Genomic DNA, 16,960 nt, shown 5'->3' with positions numbered 1-16,960 from the left:
TAATTGCTGATTGTTGGTAGAGAAGCCACTGTTAAACCTCAGGTTCTTGACTGTGAAGGAGGCTGGGTGCCCGCAGGAGAGCCCGTGTGGTGCCTGGGCTGGGGGACTTGCACATTCTCTACTCAGATAGAAACTTGAAGGAGCAGCGGTGGGATGTGGGTGCTTGGTGCCAAGATCCCCACCCATGTGGGTGCCTGGCCTTCTTCACCCAGGCGCCTGCTGTGAGAACCCCTCCCCAGAGCAGGCGGATGCCCCAGGGGTCTCTCGCAGCCCTTCCGGCTCAGGGAAGGCGCTTAGCCGGAGCATCTTCCGCTGAGGGCGGCGTGTCCCGACATGGCTGGGCGGGCGGCTGGCCGGCGGGCTCAGAGCCTGAGGAGTGGGCCCCGATGGGGGAGAGGGCGGAGTCGGGAGCGGGGCAGTGGGGGAGGGCCCAGCGCAGGTCTCCAGCGCGAGGCACCCTGTGCTGCCAGGAACAAGAGGGCGCACGCCAGCTGGAACGTGGACACCATCCTGGAGGGGAAACGGAGCGGCTTCGCGCGCCGCGGGCCCAAGGAGCGGCTTTCCAAGGAGACGATCCTGCAGGCCCAGGAGGGGAATCACGACTGGATTTACGGCGTCCTGAAGGACAACCTCGTCAGCCCCGACGTGGCCGACGCCAGGGGCTACACGGTGCTGGCCGCGGCCGCTGTGAGCGCCCCCCCACCACCAGCAGGCTGCTTGCGATGGCTGCAGGGTGGCCTGAGGCCCCTGGGCCGTGGTGCTCTGCCCCCTTCCCTCTCCCCTGTGAAGCCCCCACGTGGGACGGACGTACTGGGTCAGGTGGGAGGGGAGGGGGAGGGATCCCCCGGGCCTGACCCGTTCTTCCCCAGGCCTGGCCGAGAGCGGGCGTCCCATCTCTGCGGCGTTGCCCCCGTGGGGCCGTCCTCGCCAGGCTGGCCTCTTCCCCTCAGGTTCACTGTCACGTGGACATCGTCAACCTCCTGCTGGACAACGGGGCGGACGTGAACAAGCGCACGGACGAGGGGCTCACGGCGCTCAGCATGTGCTTCCTCCTCTACTACCCGAGCGGGGCCTTCGAGCCCGGCGTTGCCGAGAGGACGGTGCCTGAGCCCCAGGTCAGCTCGCCGGCCCCGCGGCCCAGCTGGGTGTCTGCGCCGCCCATCTGCCTGTACAGTCCCCCTGTCCACCTGCCCCTGTCCCCACCCCATCCAGCTGTCCCCCAGGCAGCCGTCCCCTGTCCACCTGCCCACGTCCCCTGTTCAGCTGCCCCCATCCCCTGTCCCCCACCCCCCGTCCCCCATCCCCCTGTCCCCTGTCCCCCATCCCCCGTCCCCCATCCCCCTGTCCCCTGTCCCCTGTCCCCCGTCCCCCTTCCCATCCACCATCCACTTACCTCTTCCCAGCTGTCCACCAGCCCCCCGGCCGCCTCCTTGTGGGACCAGGTTCAGGTGGGGGGTGAATTGATGGTAAGGTGGGCTGGCAGATGGGGAGGCAGCAAACAGTGGTGAAGCTGGCACAGTGAGGTGTCCTGAGCTCGTTGCCACAAGGCTGAGGGACGTGTCCCTTACGGGCCACAGGCACAGCAGCTTGGGCTCAGGACAGGGGGCGCCGTGGGAGAGGGGCGAGCGCCCGGGGGCCCAGGTGCAGGGCTGAACCTTGCCTGCTGTGAGCCGCGCTCCCGAATGTCGTGAGCACTGCGGGTCGCCTGCTCCGGCTGTTTTGGCCAAATGCCGGGTAATGGCACGGGGGGCACCGGCGCCCCGGGGGTGATTTATCTGAGCTGCTCTCTGCTTGGCGGCTGCACCCTTGTCCCTTCCCAGCCCCATGGCGGTGCAGTCTGGAGGCGAGTCTCACCCCAGGGCGGGCGGCTCTCAGGGTGCTGGGCGCACGTGGTGTCCACATATCCAGAGCACAGGTGGGGGCGGGCACCTGCAGGGGGGTGTTCTCTCCCCTCGGAAGCAGCCACGCGAGGCCAGCGGGCCCCAGACTGCCATCCATCGTGAAGGCCCTCGGAGGGCTGAGACTGTTCCCTGATGGTGGTCGGGCCACCTGGGGGGGGGTGTCTCTTTCTTGAGAAAAGGCTCTTCACACCCGCGGACCCCCAGCCAGGCAGAGCTCCTTGGATTACCGAGCCTCTGTTCCTGCTTCTCAAGTTCAGGTCCTTAGCTCCTGCCTTGTGTTCCTTGAAGCGTGACCACAGGCCTGGGTGGGAGCTTGGCGGCCGCAAGCCTGACCGTGTGGGGAGGAGGCCACGAGCCTCCCAGCCCCTGCTGCCCTGGGCGGGGGCCTGTCTGCAGGAGGCTGGGGCAGGCTCCCGGGGTGGGCTCCCGTCCGGAGGCTCTGCCTGTGGTCCTGCCCGCGTCCGGGGGTGCAGCTACCGGGGCGTCTTCATTCCCCACCCGAGTCTCCTCCGAGGTGCACGGCGCTTCGGGCAGTGGTTGAAAAGGTGCTGTGGAAAGTCAGAGGTGGAGGGTTTGAAAACCAACACTGCCGTGTTTGTTCTGTTTTTACAGCAGCATTAATTTATGTCCAATTTGTGTGTCTACTCTGTTTTTCTTTGAAGTTGTGCACTTACAGTAATTTCAAGTTCAAGGGTGCTCTTAGGAGCAGAGGTGGGGGTCACTTTGGTCCTTGCGCCCTGGCTGTCTCCCTTTCAGTGGAAGCTTCTGGGGGCAGGAGCTGGTTTCCTCCCACAGCTTCTCCAAGCCTGGAAGGGTGCGGGGCACAGAGCGGGCTCAGCGGAGCCCGTGAATGAAGGAGCTGGGGAGTCAGTGGGGCGCACCCCCTTCCCGGGAGGGGCAAGAATAAGGCTGAGCATCTGGGGGACCCTGTACCTAGAAGCCTCCTCGTTGGATTGAAGTGACTTGAATACTGACAAAGGAGTCAGGGCCCCCTAAAGCCTTTTAAATCTGTTTTTAAATCCTTAATAAAAATCCTTCCTTTACTTTTTAAAAACCTTTTTATTCTGAAAACTATTTCCCATGCACAACACAGTACGGTGAACGTCCACGGACCTGTCACCCAGATTAAACAGTACCAACCTGTGGCTCCTACGCGCCCCCAACTGCCTGCCCCGAGCTGTACGTCGAGCTGTTTTAGTGTGAATGCAACAGCAGGTCACCTCAGCCACAACAATTTCCATGTGTCTCTACCAGCTAAAGACACATCCTTCTCTCTCTGTTCCTTGTTTACATTTGTAATTAAAACAATTTTTTTATGGCTGCACCCCTGGCATATGGAAGTTCCCTGACCAGGGATTGAATCTGAGCTGCAGCAACGCCTTTAACTCACTGCACCAGGCTGGGATTGAACCTGAGCCTCCACAGCCATCAGAGCCTCTGCAGTCAGATTCCTCACCTGCTTTGCCACAGCAGAAACTCCTGTTCTTTTATAGCATAGTTGCAAACACTATTATCTCACCTGCAAATTAAATATAAGTTTCCCGACAAGGCGTCCTGTGATGGCCCGTTTCCTTGGGTATTGCGTCTTTTGGGGATGGACTCACGTGAATGCGGCCTCAGACCCCTGTGCAGGGTTGAGAAAGGTTGTGCAGGTCTGTCGACCTGGGATGGCCTCCCTCCCTTTCTCCCCGCGTCTGGTCCTTTATTTGTTGGAGAAGCCGAGCCGTCCCTGCCCTTGGGGTCACGCGGGGCAGCACACTCCTAAATGCCGCCCCGCTGTTCTCGCGGGTGGAGCCGTGTTGGAACACAGCACGCTCTTCGTGCGTCGCCAGGGCTGGTTCTGCACAGCGAAAGCGTTGTGGAGCCGTGACAGAGCCCCGGGGTCCAGGGAGCCTTAACTGTTTACCGCTGGGCTCCTTACAGAAAAAGTCCATCGCAGGTGGCAGGGCCCCAGCCCCAGCGTTTCTCAGTGGGTCTGGGGTGGGGCCCAAGAACCTGCTTTTCTGGTGATGCTGCTGGTGGTCCAGGGGGTACATCTTGAGAACCGCGGCTGTGAACGGAGGTGGGGAGAGTGCCAGGTCTCAGAGGCACGATGCTGGCATGTGTACAGTTTAAATGTTCCTAGGAGCTGTGTTAGAACAAAGTAGAACCGCTGGAATTCATTTTTATAGTGTATTTTGTTTAACCGGTGTAGCCAGAATCCACTGTTTTGGTGTGGAATCGGTACACCAGTCCTCGGGGGACCCTTTGCATTCATTTTCTGGTTCTCGCTTACGGGGATGCCGGCCCGCGTGGCTTGTGCCCTGTGGTGGGGTCCTGGGGAGGCGCCTGGGCAAGTGCTTGCTTAGCTGTCCGTCCAGGTGCCCGAGGGCTGCTGAAGTCATGGGCGCGGGGCCCTGCTAAAGCAGGCAGCGGGCTGGGTTGACGCTCTGATTTCGTCTTTCTCCTGATGACATTTTTTGGGACTTTCCAAAGGAAACTTCAAAACCTGTAACAATTCCCAGCTGTTCCTCCTCCATCCCCGAGGCAGCTGAGGAGCCAGCGCGTCTGGAGGAGCTGGCACGGGCCCAAGGCGGCCAGGACCCAAAGCCAGAGGGCGGCCGGGCGTCTTGGGACAGGGACCCCAGGAGCAGCCCCCCAAGGTGGGGCTCTGCTTCCCTCAGGAGCAGCGCCAGCCACTCGGGGAATTCGCGGAGTGCGGGGCCGGGGCCCTTGGACCGGTGCTCCCTGTGCAGCAGCGAGACGGACTTGGAGTCCAGCGGGTGCGTGTGCAATTCCTGCGCTGAGCTGTCGCAGGACCTGCTGGAGCGGAGCGCCCAGAAGCACAGCCTGCTGAAGGCCCCCGCCGCCCCCGCTGAGGAGGGCACCGTGAGGAGGATGGCGCGGTCCATGGTCCAGTAGGTCCAGGGGCGGGGACGGGCCCAGGGCCGTTTTCAGGGGGACCGGTCAGCAGGGAGGGCCTTTCTAGACACCACGTGGGTTGCCTTTGGCCCCTGGTCGGCAGGGACATCCTGGCTGGCCCCTGTGCCCTCGCTCTGGGTGCCCGGGACGTCTGTGTGGCCCAGAAGGTGGCCTGGAGCAGCACTGCAGGGGCCGCTCACCCTTGCCCCCCCCCCACACACACACGCGCGCGCGCGCGCGCACACACACACACGCCGACACTGGGAAGCTCTGGCTGAAGCAGCTCTTTCCCCAGGACTAAGTCCTGACGTCACAGAATCTCGGGGGGCAGGGGGGGAGGGGTGGGAGGCTCCCCTCCCAGTGCGGGGCTCTGATGCGGCCAAGTACACATATTTCATAAAACGTGTTATTTATGCGAGTATGCGGGGGGTTGTCAGTGCTACCTTTTAACTGTCCCAGGATTTAGATGCACCTCTCGGGTTTCTTTGTGACCCAGTGACGTGCATGGGTGGAGCCCTGCAAACAAAGCGCTTTGGTCCTCGGAGGGCCTCAGGGTGCGCAGGTCCTGAGGTGGGAAATCCGAGAACGTGGTTCTAGACCCGGCCACCCCGCTGCCTCTTGCTGGGGGCGGTGGGGGGGGGGCTTCTCCAGGCCGCGCCCCCCACCTTCTCCCTGTGCGCCCCCAGCCTCTCCAGGCCCCAGCCTTGGCCATGTCCTCACCAGGGGCTGTGCTGCCTCTGGGCTCCTTGTCGGAGGTGTGCCAGTGCGAGTGTGGTGTGTGGTGTGTGGTGTGTGTGTGTGTGTGTGTGTGTGTGTGTGGTTGTGTGTGCTCATGTATACGTGTGCCTGTGTGTTGCATATGTGTATGTATTGCATGTGTGTATGTGTGTATATGTGTGCCTTTCTGGTATGTTGTGTGTGTGTGTGTTACATGTGTATAGGCTGTGTGTGTGTGTGTGCACGTGTGTGTGCCTGTCTGGTGTGTGTGGCACAACCTCAGGCCCCGTGAGTACCAGCCACTCTACGTCATCCCCTCACAGCCAACCCAGGAGGAGGGCTGGTCCCCCCAACACCCCATCTACAGGTGACCTCTGGTTGGCGGGGTGACCACCCAGGCCAAAGCCAGGTGGGGCCGCAGCTGCTCAGAGTGGGCTGCCCCGGCCCCAGGTCTTGGCGAGGTGGGACCCTGGGCTCTGGTGTCACGTGATTGGCACCCCTACCCACGCCCCCAGCAGGGGTGCGGTCCAGGCCGTTGGCCAGGGGCTCCCATGCCTGTCTGCCCGCGGTGACCGTCGTGCTCTCCTTCCAGACGCAGACGCAGGTGGCTGACCATCAGCCTCCTGCTGCGGCGCGGCGCCGACCCCAACCTGTGCCGCGTGCCCATGCAGGTGCTGCTCCTCGCGGTGAAGGCCGGGGACGTGGACGGCGTGAAGCTGCTGTTGGAAAGCGGAGCCCGGACCGACATCCAGTTCCCGCCGCAGGTCGGGCCGGGCCGAGGGGCCGGGGGCGGGGCCGAGAGCTTGGCCGTGAGATTGACGGCCCTTCTCCTCTGGTGGGGGAAACGCTTGTCCAGACGATTTTCTGGGCCCCTTGTGTGTGGACGGGGTTCGCGCTGCAGAAGTGCCGGCTCACCTTCCAGGCCCCTTGGCCCGGCCCTGTATCGCCTCCTTTTCTGGAGGGTGAGGACCCAGGAGGATGGCGTGAGGGCCCTTTAGGTTTGTGGTGGGCCTCCGTCCGTCCTTGAAGCGAAGGCTGCGACCTTGACCTGGGCGCAGACACCACTCACTCACTTGTTTACTCCTTCGCTCGTCCACCTCCCCTCCACCCACTGCTGATCACGAATCTATCCATGCATTCATTGCACGGTGTTGGAGTGGGCGCCACGCCACGGGGGCGGGAGGACCCCCACCCTCCCCGTGCTCAGCGACCCCCGCCCGCGCCGGCCCCGAGACCGAGCCAGCGTTGCCGGCGTCCTTCCAGCCTTCCTCCAGGGGTGCCTTCCTCTCTCCATGGGGTCTTGCTTTGAGGGTCGGGTTGGGAGGGAGTGGACCGATGGGTCCCCCACCTTGACGGCGGGCGTGCCGGCCCCTGTCCTGGCGGGGCGGGTCCCGCTGACCGCCTCTGAGGGGCCGGGGCTGACTCGGAGACAGCCGTCCCTCCGCTGGGAGCCACAGGACAGGCCCGGGTTGGGGCTGGAGTCGGGAGCTGTGTGGCCGTTGGCTCAGGGGTGTTTAAATGGGGGCCAGGCGGGGAGCCTGGGTCTAAGGGGAGGCTGGTCTGCCAGGGCCTGGGCTCCTGTCTGCTGCCGGGACGGCAGCATCTCCGGGATGAGTGCCGGCGTGTGTGGCTGGTGGTGTTCGTGGCCCGCGGGGGGCGGCCTCCTGTCCTGCGTGTCTCGGGCCTGATGGGAATGTGGTGCCAGGGGACCCTCTGGCAGGCGTGTCTCACCCTGGACGGCCCCCGGCCTCGTGCACGCAGAACCCACCCGCAGGCTGTGGGGTGTTGCTGGCTTGGGAGCCACCGCCGCACCCTCACCCCGCCTGTGCTTCCTCTGCAGCTGGGGGCCCTGACCCCCCTCCACCTCGCGGCCGCCCTTCCCGGGGACGAGGGCATCAAGATCACAGAGCTGCTGCTCCATGCCATCACCGACGTGGACGCCCGGGCGGCCGACCAGGACGACGTGTACAAGCCGGGCAAGGTGGGGGGGCGCGGTCCCTCTGCGCACAGCTCTGCCTTCACATGGCCCCGTGAGGGTGGCTAATGCTCCGTGTGGCCTGAGCCGCCCGGCATGGGTCACTGCTGCGGTCGCTGTGCGAGCCGGGCCCCTCTTGGGGGAGGAGATGAGGCCGGGGGGTCTGGGCACCGAATGAGGAGGCCCAGCACCCAGGCCTGTTTTGGCGCCAGAGAGGCACGGATAACTGGTGATGGCAGTGAGAACCCGCTTATTCAGGTGACTTGGCAGAGCTCTGGGGTCCCCGCCGCCCCAAGAGGCTCCTCTGGCCGGAGGCATCTCCCCTGGAGTGGTCCCTCTGGTGTGGTCTCACCGCCCCACCTCCCAGCTGACCTGTCCCCGTCCCCGTCCCCTTGGCGGTCAGCTTGGGCCCTGAGGCTCTCTGTTCTGGGTTCTGGAAGTGCCGGGAGGGGTAGTCAGGGTGTGTGATCCACTCACGGCCTGTGGTGGCGAGGTGCCTGCTCTGGAGCAGCGGCAGCTTCCTTGTCCCCGCGAGCCCATCTTGAACCACCCCTGACCTCAGGGAGCACTGCGTTCCTGCCGAGACGGCTCAGGGGCCCCAGTGCTCCCTGCTGCCCTCGCCCACACGTGACATGGGGGAGGGGGCGGACCCCGCCGTGGGGGCAGGGAAGATGTGCCTGGCACAGGATGGGCGGATGTCCTGGGGCGGCGGCGGTGGGGGGGCGCTGCAGAAGGCCCTGCAGCGGGCGGGGCGCTTGCAGCCTAGTGGAGCTGGGACACGGCCTTTCCAGCACAAGGCCAGGCCCCCTCTGCCATGCAGCCTTCCCGGCCTTCCTCCTCCAGCACCAGCCCTTCAAGGGCTGCAGCTTCTTCCTCAAGCCGGCAGAGCCTCATGCAGCCCCCAGCACATGTGGGTGTGTTTTGGGGGGGGCAGAACCACTCTGACTCTGCGGGTGCCGGGGTGGCTCACGGCACGCGGAGGCCAGGTTTTGGCACTTGGGAGGGTTTCTCGGGGCTGCTGCTTCAGACCTGCAGGCTGGGGAGGAAGACGCCCCCCACACCCTGCTGCTCCTGGGAGCATGGGCATGTGAGCTGGTCCCTGCAGGGCCTCAGGGACCCCTTTGATGCCGCTGTCTGCCCACAGCCGGACCTGCTGCCCTCGAGCCTGAAGCTCAGCAGCGAAGCAGGCCCGCCCAGCACCTACTACAGTGGCTGTGCGTCTGTCCCCGACGAGGGCGGCAGGACGGCGCTGCACGTGGCCTGCGAGCGGGAGGACAACCACCGGGTGAGCCGGCCTCCCTGGGTGGGCGGGCCGTGTGTGCAGGGGTCTGAGCCCCTCAGGTGCATCCACATCCGTGCCGGACACGAGCGTGTGTGTGGTGTGTGCGCGTGCAGGTGTGCGTGCAAGGGCGCCTGTGTGGGTTTGTAGGTCAGCGTGTGTGCGTGTTGTACGTGTGTGGGGGTCGGGCAGCCCCAGTGGGGATGGGCCAGATCGCAGGTGCCGTGGCTCAGCAGGCGGACCTTGGCGAGTCGGCCCTTCCCCCCACTTCCCCAAGGGTCCTGGCAGGGTCCTGAAAAACTGCCGGCCGTCCTCCCTGGGGGCTTCAGGATCAATGGCTTGGGTCCCGTCCGCAGTGAAACGTACACAGTTTAGAGTAGAAATTGTCGTTAACTTCTGTGCATAAGTGTTATTTCAGAACACGCCTCAGGACACATGTCCACACACGCCTGTTCACACACCGATGTGGGGCCTGGGTCGTCCGGGGAAGTCACTTCCTCCCTGCGGGACCTGGCCTGTGCCGCCGGGCCCCGGCCCCACCAGGTCTCTCGGGGTCCGGGAGCCCCTCTGGCAGAGCCCTGGGCCGGCCCTCTGGCTTGGCAGCTGCTGCCTCCCACCTGCCCTGGGCTTTGGTTCCAGCGAGGCGAGTGGGGGAACCCCTCAGAGGCCCCTGATGGGCATGAGGGGCCTTGGGGAGCCACGCCTCCACTGAGTGGTGGGGTGGCCGGGCCAGCCATCCGGGAAGCGCTGAGCACACGGGAACTCACGCAGAGCCTCAGTGTGCCCACCTGTAGAATGAACGTCACAGTGACCTGGCGGGGCTGTGGCGAGAGGGCGGTGCCCCTGCCCCGGGGGGGAGGCTTCCTGTGCTGCTGACGGGAACGGGCGGACGTGCGTGAGGGTGGCGCCCGGGCAGCGCTGGGAGGGCCTCCCTGCTACAGGACAGCCCTGTCTTGTCACTGCGTCCTTCAGGGGTCACCACCCTGCCAGAGGGTGCCGGGAGCCCACGCTGGGGCTGGGGACCGCGAGGCCGGGCTGGAGACAGCACCTCTCGCTCACACACCAGAGTCCTTTGTGCTGCTCTCGAACTGGGAAAGTCGTGGAGAAGCAAAGTTTCGTTAGGTCAAGGACAGACCACCCTGTAAAGCCCAGCGCTGAGGGTGGGGCTGCCGCAGTCAGAGGGAGAGGAGGCCGAGGGCCCCAGGAGCGCCTCGGACACCTGCGGGCACCTCCAGAGGCTGGGGGGTCTCGGGGGGCGCCCCAGTCAGCCCGCAGGGTCTGCATGCCCGTGGGGGGAGCCGGTTCAGCAGGGGGTTCCTCGAGGTGGGGGGAGAGGAAGCCCCAGGGAGGGGGGAGGGGGAAGCTGAGGGGTCTGGGGGGCGGGGCTGTGCAGAAGGTGCTTCTCCCAGCCGAGCCGGCTCCCTTCACCCTTTGTGTCCCGGGCCGTCGCTGAGCCCTGGCGCCCCTGGCCACACCTGCTCGGTGCCCGCCGGCCACGCCTGCTACCTGGTCCTGACTGTCCTCTTTCCTTTGAATCAGTTTACACGTCACGCGTCTCTGTTTTCCGCCAGAAACGACGAATGTTTAGAAAACATCTCGGCTTGAGGACCCACCCGCACACCCACCCCCCGTCCATCGGTTCATCTGTCCAAGGTTGAGAGCCCTGTGGCCGGGCAAGGGCTGCTGGAGGAGAGAGTGGTCGAGTGACTCAACGACCTGGCCTTCGAGTTGACACCAGGAATTCCTGGAGTGGGAGGCGCCTCCAACCCCTCGTCCTTCTGCCTTTCTCCCCACCCAGTGTGCCAGGGACATAGTCCGGCTGCTCCTGTCGCACAGAGCGAATCCCAACACCCTGTGGAGTGGCCACTCCCCACTCTCCCTGTCCATCGCCAGCGGCAACGACCTGGTAAGTGACTTCTGCTCCCCTGCTGGTGCACCTGCCGCTGCCACCCCAAGCAGTCACGGGGATTTGCCGTGGCTGGTGGTGGCCTGAAGACAGCACCTCGTAATGGGCATGGAAGGTTCCCTCCCACGTGGACGGAGCTCCCCAGAGAGAGAAGGGTGTGGAAGGAGGTGAGCAGCGAGGGGGCGGGCTCGGGGGGCTCCCTCCCAGGGCTTGGAGGACAACCCCTGCCTGTCCCTCATCTCCTGTCCGCCAGCACTTCTCACCTCCTGCTGCCGCCAAGGAATTCATTTGTCCACCATCCACCTGTCCCTCCACCACCTAGCCAGTCACCCAGCCACCTGCCCTCATATCCATCCACCCATCCGCCCATCCGTCCATCAGTCCACCCATCCATACACACGCCCGCCCACACACACATCCATCCACCCGCCCATCCATCCACCCGTCCGTCCACTCATCCGCCCATCCGTCCGTCCTTCCGCCCATCCATACACACACCTGCCCACACACACATCCATCCACCCGCCCATCCATTCTTCGCTCATCATCCATCCTCCCTTGTCCACCCGTCTATACCTCATCCACCCAGTCGCCCTTCCACTGTTATTTTTTGAGCATCTACTACGGGCTAGGCGGGCACCGTTCCAGGCATCAGGTGTTACATAAAAGTCTCAAAGACCCTACATTCCATCTGGGGAGACACGACGATCCGGTGTGTGGCACAATTTCAGGCATGATGAGAGTTAGGAAGAAAGTGGAGGATGGGGGCTGGAGAAGGATGTGGGGGGCGCCTTAGCAGGGGGTGCCCAGGAGGGCTTCTCTCGTGAGGTGACATTTCAGCCCAGGCCCGCAGGAGCTGAGGCACTGTGGACGTGGGGTGGGGCAGCCGTGCTCCCTCTGCGTGCACCCGCTCTTCGCTCTTGCACTGAGTCATTCGCTCAAGAAGTCGTATGGCACCTGCTCTGTGCCTGGTCCTTGTGCCCAGCAGCATGCAGGGAGAGTGTCGTTCTGAGGGGCAGAAGCTCTGGAAGAGCCCTGCTTTGGTGTGTCTGGTGTCCCCTGCAGATGCCCTTGCTCCTGGCTTCCTAGGTGGCACCTGGGAACAAGTGAGCTCCATACTCTGCATGTGGCCAGGTGACTCCGAGGCAGGATTCAGCTGTGCCTCTGGGCTGGAGAGCAAGACGGGCCAGGGCCTCTTGGGAGGAGCTGGGCGGTGTTCTGAGACAGCGCTGGGTCGGGTCACCTGGGTGGAACGGCAGCCCCTTGCCAAGGCAGCGCCATGTGCCCCCCACACTGGGCAGCAGTGGTGCCTGTGGGCAGGATGCCTGGAAAGGGCCCAGTGTGGCCCCCTCTGTGCTCAGTCCGGCTGTGGCCTTGCTCCGGGTGCTTCCGCCACCCATTTGGGGAGGGACCTGGCGGGCGCTGACAAGCCTGTCTGTGTCCAGATTGTGAAGGAGCTTCTGTCCTATGGAGCTGACCCCAACTTACTCCTGACCAAAGGCCTGGGCAGTGCCCTGTGTGTGGCCTGCGACCTCGCCTATGAGAGCCGGAGGAGCATGGACAGCAAGCTGGCCCTGGTGAGCCTGTGGGGGAGCCCTGGGAGGGGGGCTGCTGGGGGAGGGGGCGTGGTGGAGGAGGGATGGTGGGGGGACGGTGCACATCCGGGTGCTGCTCACTGCAGGTGGGCTCAGGGGTGCGGAGAGGCCCGTGTAGACTCCAGGCAGCGATCTCTAGCCTCCTGCCTCCCCAGCTGCTCCGTCTCCTCTCTCCTCACTACCCCCCCCACCCCCCGCCCCGGGCTGCAGGTTCTCCCCGGGGCAGCTCAGCTCCGGGCAGGTGCCCCCGGCCCTCCCCCCGGGCAGCCCCTCCCCGCCACAGTGTGGCCCTGGGGGCCCCCTCACTGCCCTTGTCCCGCCTTGCCGTGCACCGTGGTTCCCAGCAGCCGGGGGCACTTGAGCCGCGTGGGAAGAGAGAGAGGGCAGAGGGTGACCTGCTGTCGGTTTCCAGGAGGATGGGCCACAAGCGCTGTGGAGAGACTCGCACTGAGCACCTGCGCCTCGGGGGGTGATCATGGCCACGCACTTGGGGACCGGCCTGGGGCCTCCGAGCTGGCCTGGCGCTCCGCGGGGTGTTCGCGGACAAAGCGGAGGGGCCCGGCCTGAGCGGTGCCCGCGGGGAACAGAGGCTGTGACACTGGCTCAGCAACAGATGCTGGAGGCGGTGCCTCTGACAGCGAGGCTTGATCACATGCCTATTTATCCAGATTCTAGTACGAATGCATTAAAATCACAGGCTCCCGAATCGGATTTTCATAAGCCGAGGAGGGGAGGGGCCTGGAGTGGGTCAGGGCAGCCCCTCCCCCAGGGCATTGGGCAGCTGGCTCCCACTTTGCCTGCCCACATCTGGCGCAGCGTCGCCGTCGCCGTGAGGAATCTGTGTACAAACCCACTGGTGCTCCTGCTGCCCAGTGAGCTGGGCCCGGTCAGCACACCCTGGCCGCCGAGGTCTTCCATGCCCGCAACGTGTTGCCCACGTGTCCCCCAGAATCCAGGGTTCCTGTGTTTGTCAGGGGTGATGAGAGGGGTGGGCCCCACTAGGGAGTCCTGGTGCCCCGGAACCACGTCCCGCCCGCCCCTGCTCAGCAAGCGGGCTGCACACAGTGCGGGGCGCGTCCCTCAGAGGCGGCCTGGCTCCCAGCTCTTCTGTCGGCCGGTCCTATGCTTGGGGTGGAATTTCTGGCTGAAACCATAAAACCCAAGAGCCGCTCTGCCGACCTGCTCCTCCCTGTCGGGCCTGGGTGGGAGGCGACAGAGGCTGGGAGGCCTTACTATGAAAGGAATCGGCCAGCCCTGAGCACGGAACCTTGCTACGGTGTGTGCCAGGGTCAGGCACACCCACACGTCTGTGCACGCTCGCACGCCACGTAACATACACACACACCTTGGCTCCCTGGGCTGCGCTGTGCAGCCGCGCTCGCAGGCACAGGGATCCACGGTCCCGCGGTGCGCCCTGGGTGCTGGGGGACGGCGAACAGACAGGCCTGGGTGTGCCCTCGTGTCGCTTACAGTCTAGCAGGAGCGGGACCAGCCACGTGCCCTGGGTGGGTCGGGGAGGGCAGCCGTGGAGCTGCCCGGCTGCCAGCCCGGCTTTGCCGTGAGGGCCATGCAGGGACCGTGAGGGCGGCACGTCTGTCCTGTTTGCTGGTTGACGCTCCACACACCTGGGAGGGTGGCCCTCTGGGTCGTGCAGGTGACAAGAGCCCGTCTCTGCTCTCCTGGTGGGGTGATGGGCCTCCCGGAGTCTGGGGCATCTGCGGGCATTTGACTCTGTTCTCCACAGATCGACCGGCTCATTAGTCACGGGGCCGACATCCTGAACCCCGTGACCCTCACGCAGGGGGACAAGGTGGCGGTGGGCACTGCTGTCGACTATGGCTATTTCAGATTCTACCAGGTGCGGTTTGAGTCTCCCGCTGGTGATGGGGGTGGAGTGGATGTTGAGCGTCTCTCGGGCAAGGCTGGTCCACGCCGCAGACCAACGCCAGCCCCTGGCCTTCCTGAGCCTGTGCTGCCAGTGTGGCTGCCTGTGCGCCAGCTTTTTGAGTGTCATCCCAGTTTGTCGTCACAATTCCCACCATGAGCGGAGTGTACTCCCCACGCAGAGTCGGTGGCAGGCAGGGCCGGGGCCTGCCTCTGAGGGGTGACTCGGCGCTGGGTTGCAGGACCGGAAGATCGCCCACTCCCCCTTCCACACGCTGATGCCGGCGGAGCGGGAGACGTTTCTGGGCCGGAAGAAGCTCCTGGAATACATGGGCGTCCAGCTGCGGCGAGCGGTCTTTGCCAAGGAGTGCCAGTGGGATCAAAAGGTGCTGACCCTGAGCAAGCGAGGTGGGTGCCGCAGGTGCCGGGCGGCCGGCAGGGCACGGGTGGCATGCGGCTCTTAGGCACCTCGAGCCCCGGGGGTCCTTGCTTGGCCCAGTTCCATGTAAGGAGAGCACGGGTGCCTCCTGCCAGCGGCTGGGTCTCCTGAGGCTGTGAAGGGTGGGCTGCTCACATCTTCCCTGCTGCCGCCCAGGCCCTGCTGGGCCAGCGTCCACTGCCCCGTAGGTTCTGCCCTCCGAGCACACTGGGCGGGAGGCCTCAGGCTGGAAGAGCAGCTGGAGGCCCCAAGTGGGAGCGCTTCCCGGAGCACAGTGTGTGTCCAGCGCCTGGCGCACCTGTCCCAGGCGGCATCGCCCACGGCCTGCCCTGCTGTCCCGGGCGGGGGCCGTGGCACCAAAGGACGGGCGAGGTGCCTGCCCTGGGGGAGGAGGGGCCCTGCTCTGCAGTGTGCTTGGTGAGCCGGTCCCAGGGGCTGTGGTGCGGCCTGGTCTGGGGGGTATAAAAGAAAGTTACACTTGGGTATTTATAGCAGCTCCTTTCGCAAAAGCCAAAGAAGGGAAACAACGTGGGCCGTGGTGAACGGATAAACCAGTGCCCGTCTCTCGTCATGCAGCGGAATCGTCGTCACCCATGAAAAGGACAGTGGTGCTGACACTGCCACTACGGGGTGAACCTTGAAAACATTACCCTGACAATCCAGCCCTCAGGGACCCCATGCTCTGAGGTTCTATTCCTGTGAAATGTCCAGACAGGAAAATACATAGGGACAAAGCAGCTTAGTGCCGCTCACGGCCGGGGGGTAGGGCTCCGGGCGAGACGCTGCGGGCGCTGGGCTCCGCTTCGGGGGACGGAGAGGCTCTCGCGTGGGTTGTGAGGACGGTCACGCACGTGAATGCACCCAAGGCCACGGGGCTGTACACTTTTCTTTTCTTTTGCTTCTTAGGGCCATACCCGTGGCACATGGAGGGTCCCAGGCTAGGGGTCGAATTGAGCTCAGCTCCCAGCCACACTAGAGCCACAGCCATGCGGGATCTGAGCCGAGTCTGCGACCTACACCACAGCTCAGGGCAACACTGGATCCCTTTTTGCTGTTGTTGCTGAGAAGAGCTTATTTGAGGCTTGCATATGTCCATTCACCGTAGTTTTAAAGGTAAATATTCACCTTTTTTTATTACTCAATGAAGTTATCACATTTGTGGTTGTACAGTGATATCACAATCCAATTTCATAGGATTTCCAACCCCTACGGCCAGCGCATCCCCCTACCCCCTGAACTGTCTCGTTTGGGAACCGCAAGTTTTTCAAAGTCTGAGAGTCAGTATCTGCTCTGCAAAGATTTTCTCCCATTCTGTGGGTTGTCTTTCCGTTTTGTTGAGGGTTTCCTTTGCTGTGCAGAAACTTTGAAGTTTGATTAGGTCCCATTTGTTAATTTTTGTTTTTACTGTCATTACTCTAAGAGGTGGATCTGAGAAGATGTTGCTGCCGTTTATGTCAGAGAGTGTTTGGCCTATGTTTTCCTCTAAGAGTATGACAGTGTCTGGTCTTATATCTAGGTCTTTAATCCATTTGGAGTTTATTTTTGTGTATGGTGTTGGGGAGTGTTCTAATTTCATTCTTTTCCATGTGGCTGTCTAGTTTTCCCAGCATGACTTATTGAACAGGCTGTCTTTTCTCCATTGTATATTCTTGCCTCCTTTGTCAGGGATTAGTTGGCTGTAGGTGTATGGGTTTAATTCTGGGCTTTCTACCCTGTTCCACTGATCTATATTTCTGTCTTTGTGCCAGTACCATATGGTTTTGATGACTGTAGCTTTGTGGTATAGTCTGAAGTCCAGGAGCCTGATTCCTCCAGCTCCATTTTTCTTTTTCATTTTTCTTTTTCAGGATATCTTTGGCTATTCTGGATTTTTTGTGCTTCCAAAAAAACTTTAAAATATTTTGTTTGAGTTCTGTGAAAAATGTCCTTGCTAATTTGATAGGGATTGCATTGAATCTGTAGATTGCCTTGGGTGGTATAGTCATTTTGATAATATTGACTCTTCCATCCAAGAGCATGGTATGTCTTTCCATCTATTTGTGTCATCTTTGATTTCTTTCATCAGTGTCTTACAGTTTTCAGAGTTCATGTCTTTTGTCTCTTTAGGTAGGCTTACTCCTAGGTATTGGATGCAATGGTAAATGGGATTGCTTCCCTAATGTCTCTTTCTGATCTTTCATTGCTAGTGTATAGAAATGCCATCGATTTCTGTGTATTAATTTTGTATCCTGCGACTTTGCCAAATTCATGGATGAGCTCTAACCATTTTCTGGTAGAGTCTTGAGGATTCTCTAGGTATAGTATCATGCCATCTGCAAATAGGGATAGCTTTCCGTCTACCTTTCCAATTTGGATTCCTTTGA

General features: G+C 62.6%; 1 protein-coding gene across 9 annotated transcripts in view; it reads left to right on the top strand.

The window, feature by feature from the left end:
* The window catches only part of ANKMY1 (ankyrin repeat and MYND domain containing 1), a 47,249-nt gene that overhangs the window by 12,052 nt on the left and 18,237 nt on the right, over positions 1–16,960 (top strand). For 6 of the 9 annotated variants that reach the window (XM_084998770.1, XM_084998775.1, XM_084998774.1 and 3 more), the window contains exons 6-15: positions 471–687; positions 951–1,115; positions 4,377–4,798; positions 6,112–6,283; positions 7,360–7,500; positions 8,639–8,779; positions 10,572–10,679; positions 12,125–12,256; positions 14,019–14,132; positions 14,401–14,566. In XM_084998770.1, the coding sequence (XP_084854896.1) occupies positions 471–687; positions 951–1,115; positions 4,377–4,798; positions 6,112–6,283; positions 7,360–7,500; positions 8,639–8,779; positions 10,572–10,679; positions 12,125–12,256; positions 14,019–14,132; positions 14,401–14,566 (1,778 nt within the window). Of the gene's footprint in view, positions 1–470; positions 688–950; positions 3,452–4,376; positions 4,799–6,111; positions 6,284–7,359; positions 7,501–8,638; positions 8,780–10,344; positions 10,427–10,571; positions 10,680–12,124; positions 12,257–14,018; positions 14,133–14,400; positions 14,567–16,960 lie in introns of those variants that run through there. The other 3 variants (XR_014829135.1, XR_014829136.1, XM_084998776.1) reach the window with 3 other exon arrangements.

This window comes from Sus scrofa, chromosome 15 (assembly GCF_054392235.1).
Source record: "Sus scrofa isolate SSC_HxYL_T2T_F1_AM1 chromosome 15, Sscrofa_HxYL_maternal_Yorkshire_Landrace_v2.0, whole genome shotgun sequence".
Classification (NCBI taxonomy): domain Eukaryota; kingdom Metazoa; phylum Chordata; class Mammalia; order Artiodactyla; family Suidae; genus Sus; species Sus scrofa.
The sequence above is the reverse complement of the archived record's forward strand: the minus strand, read 5'-3'. Positions and strand labels throughout refer to the sequence as shown.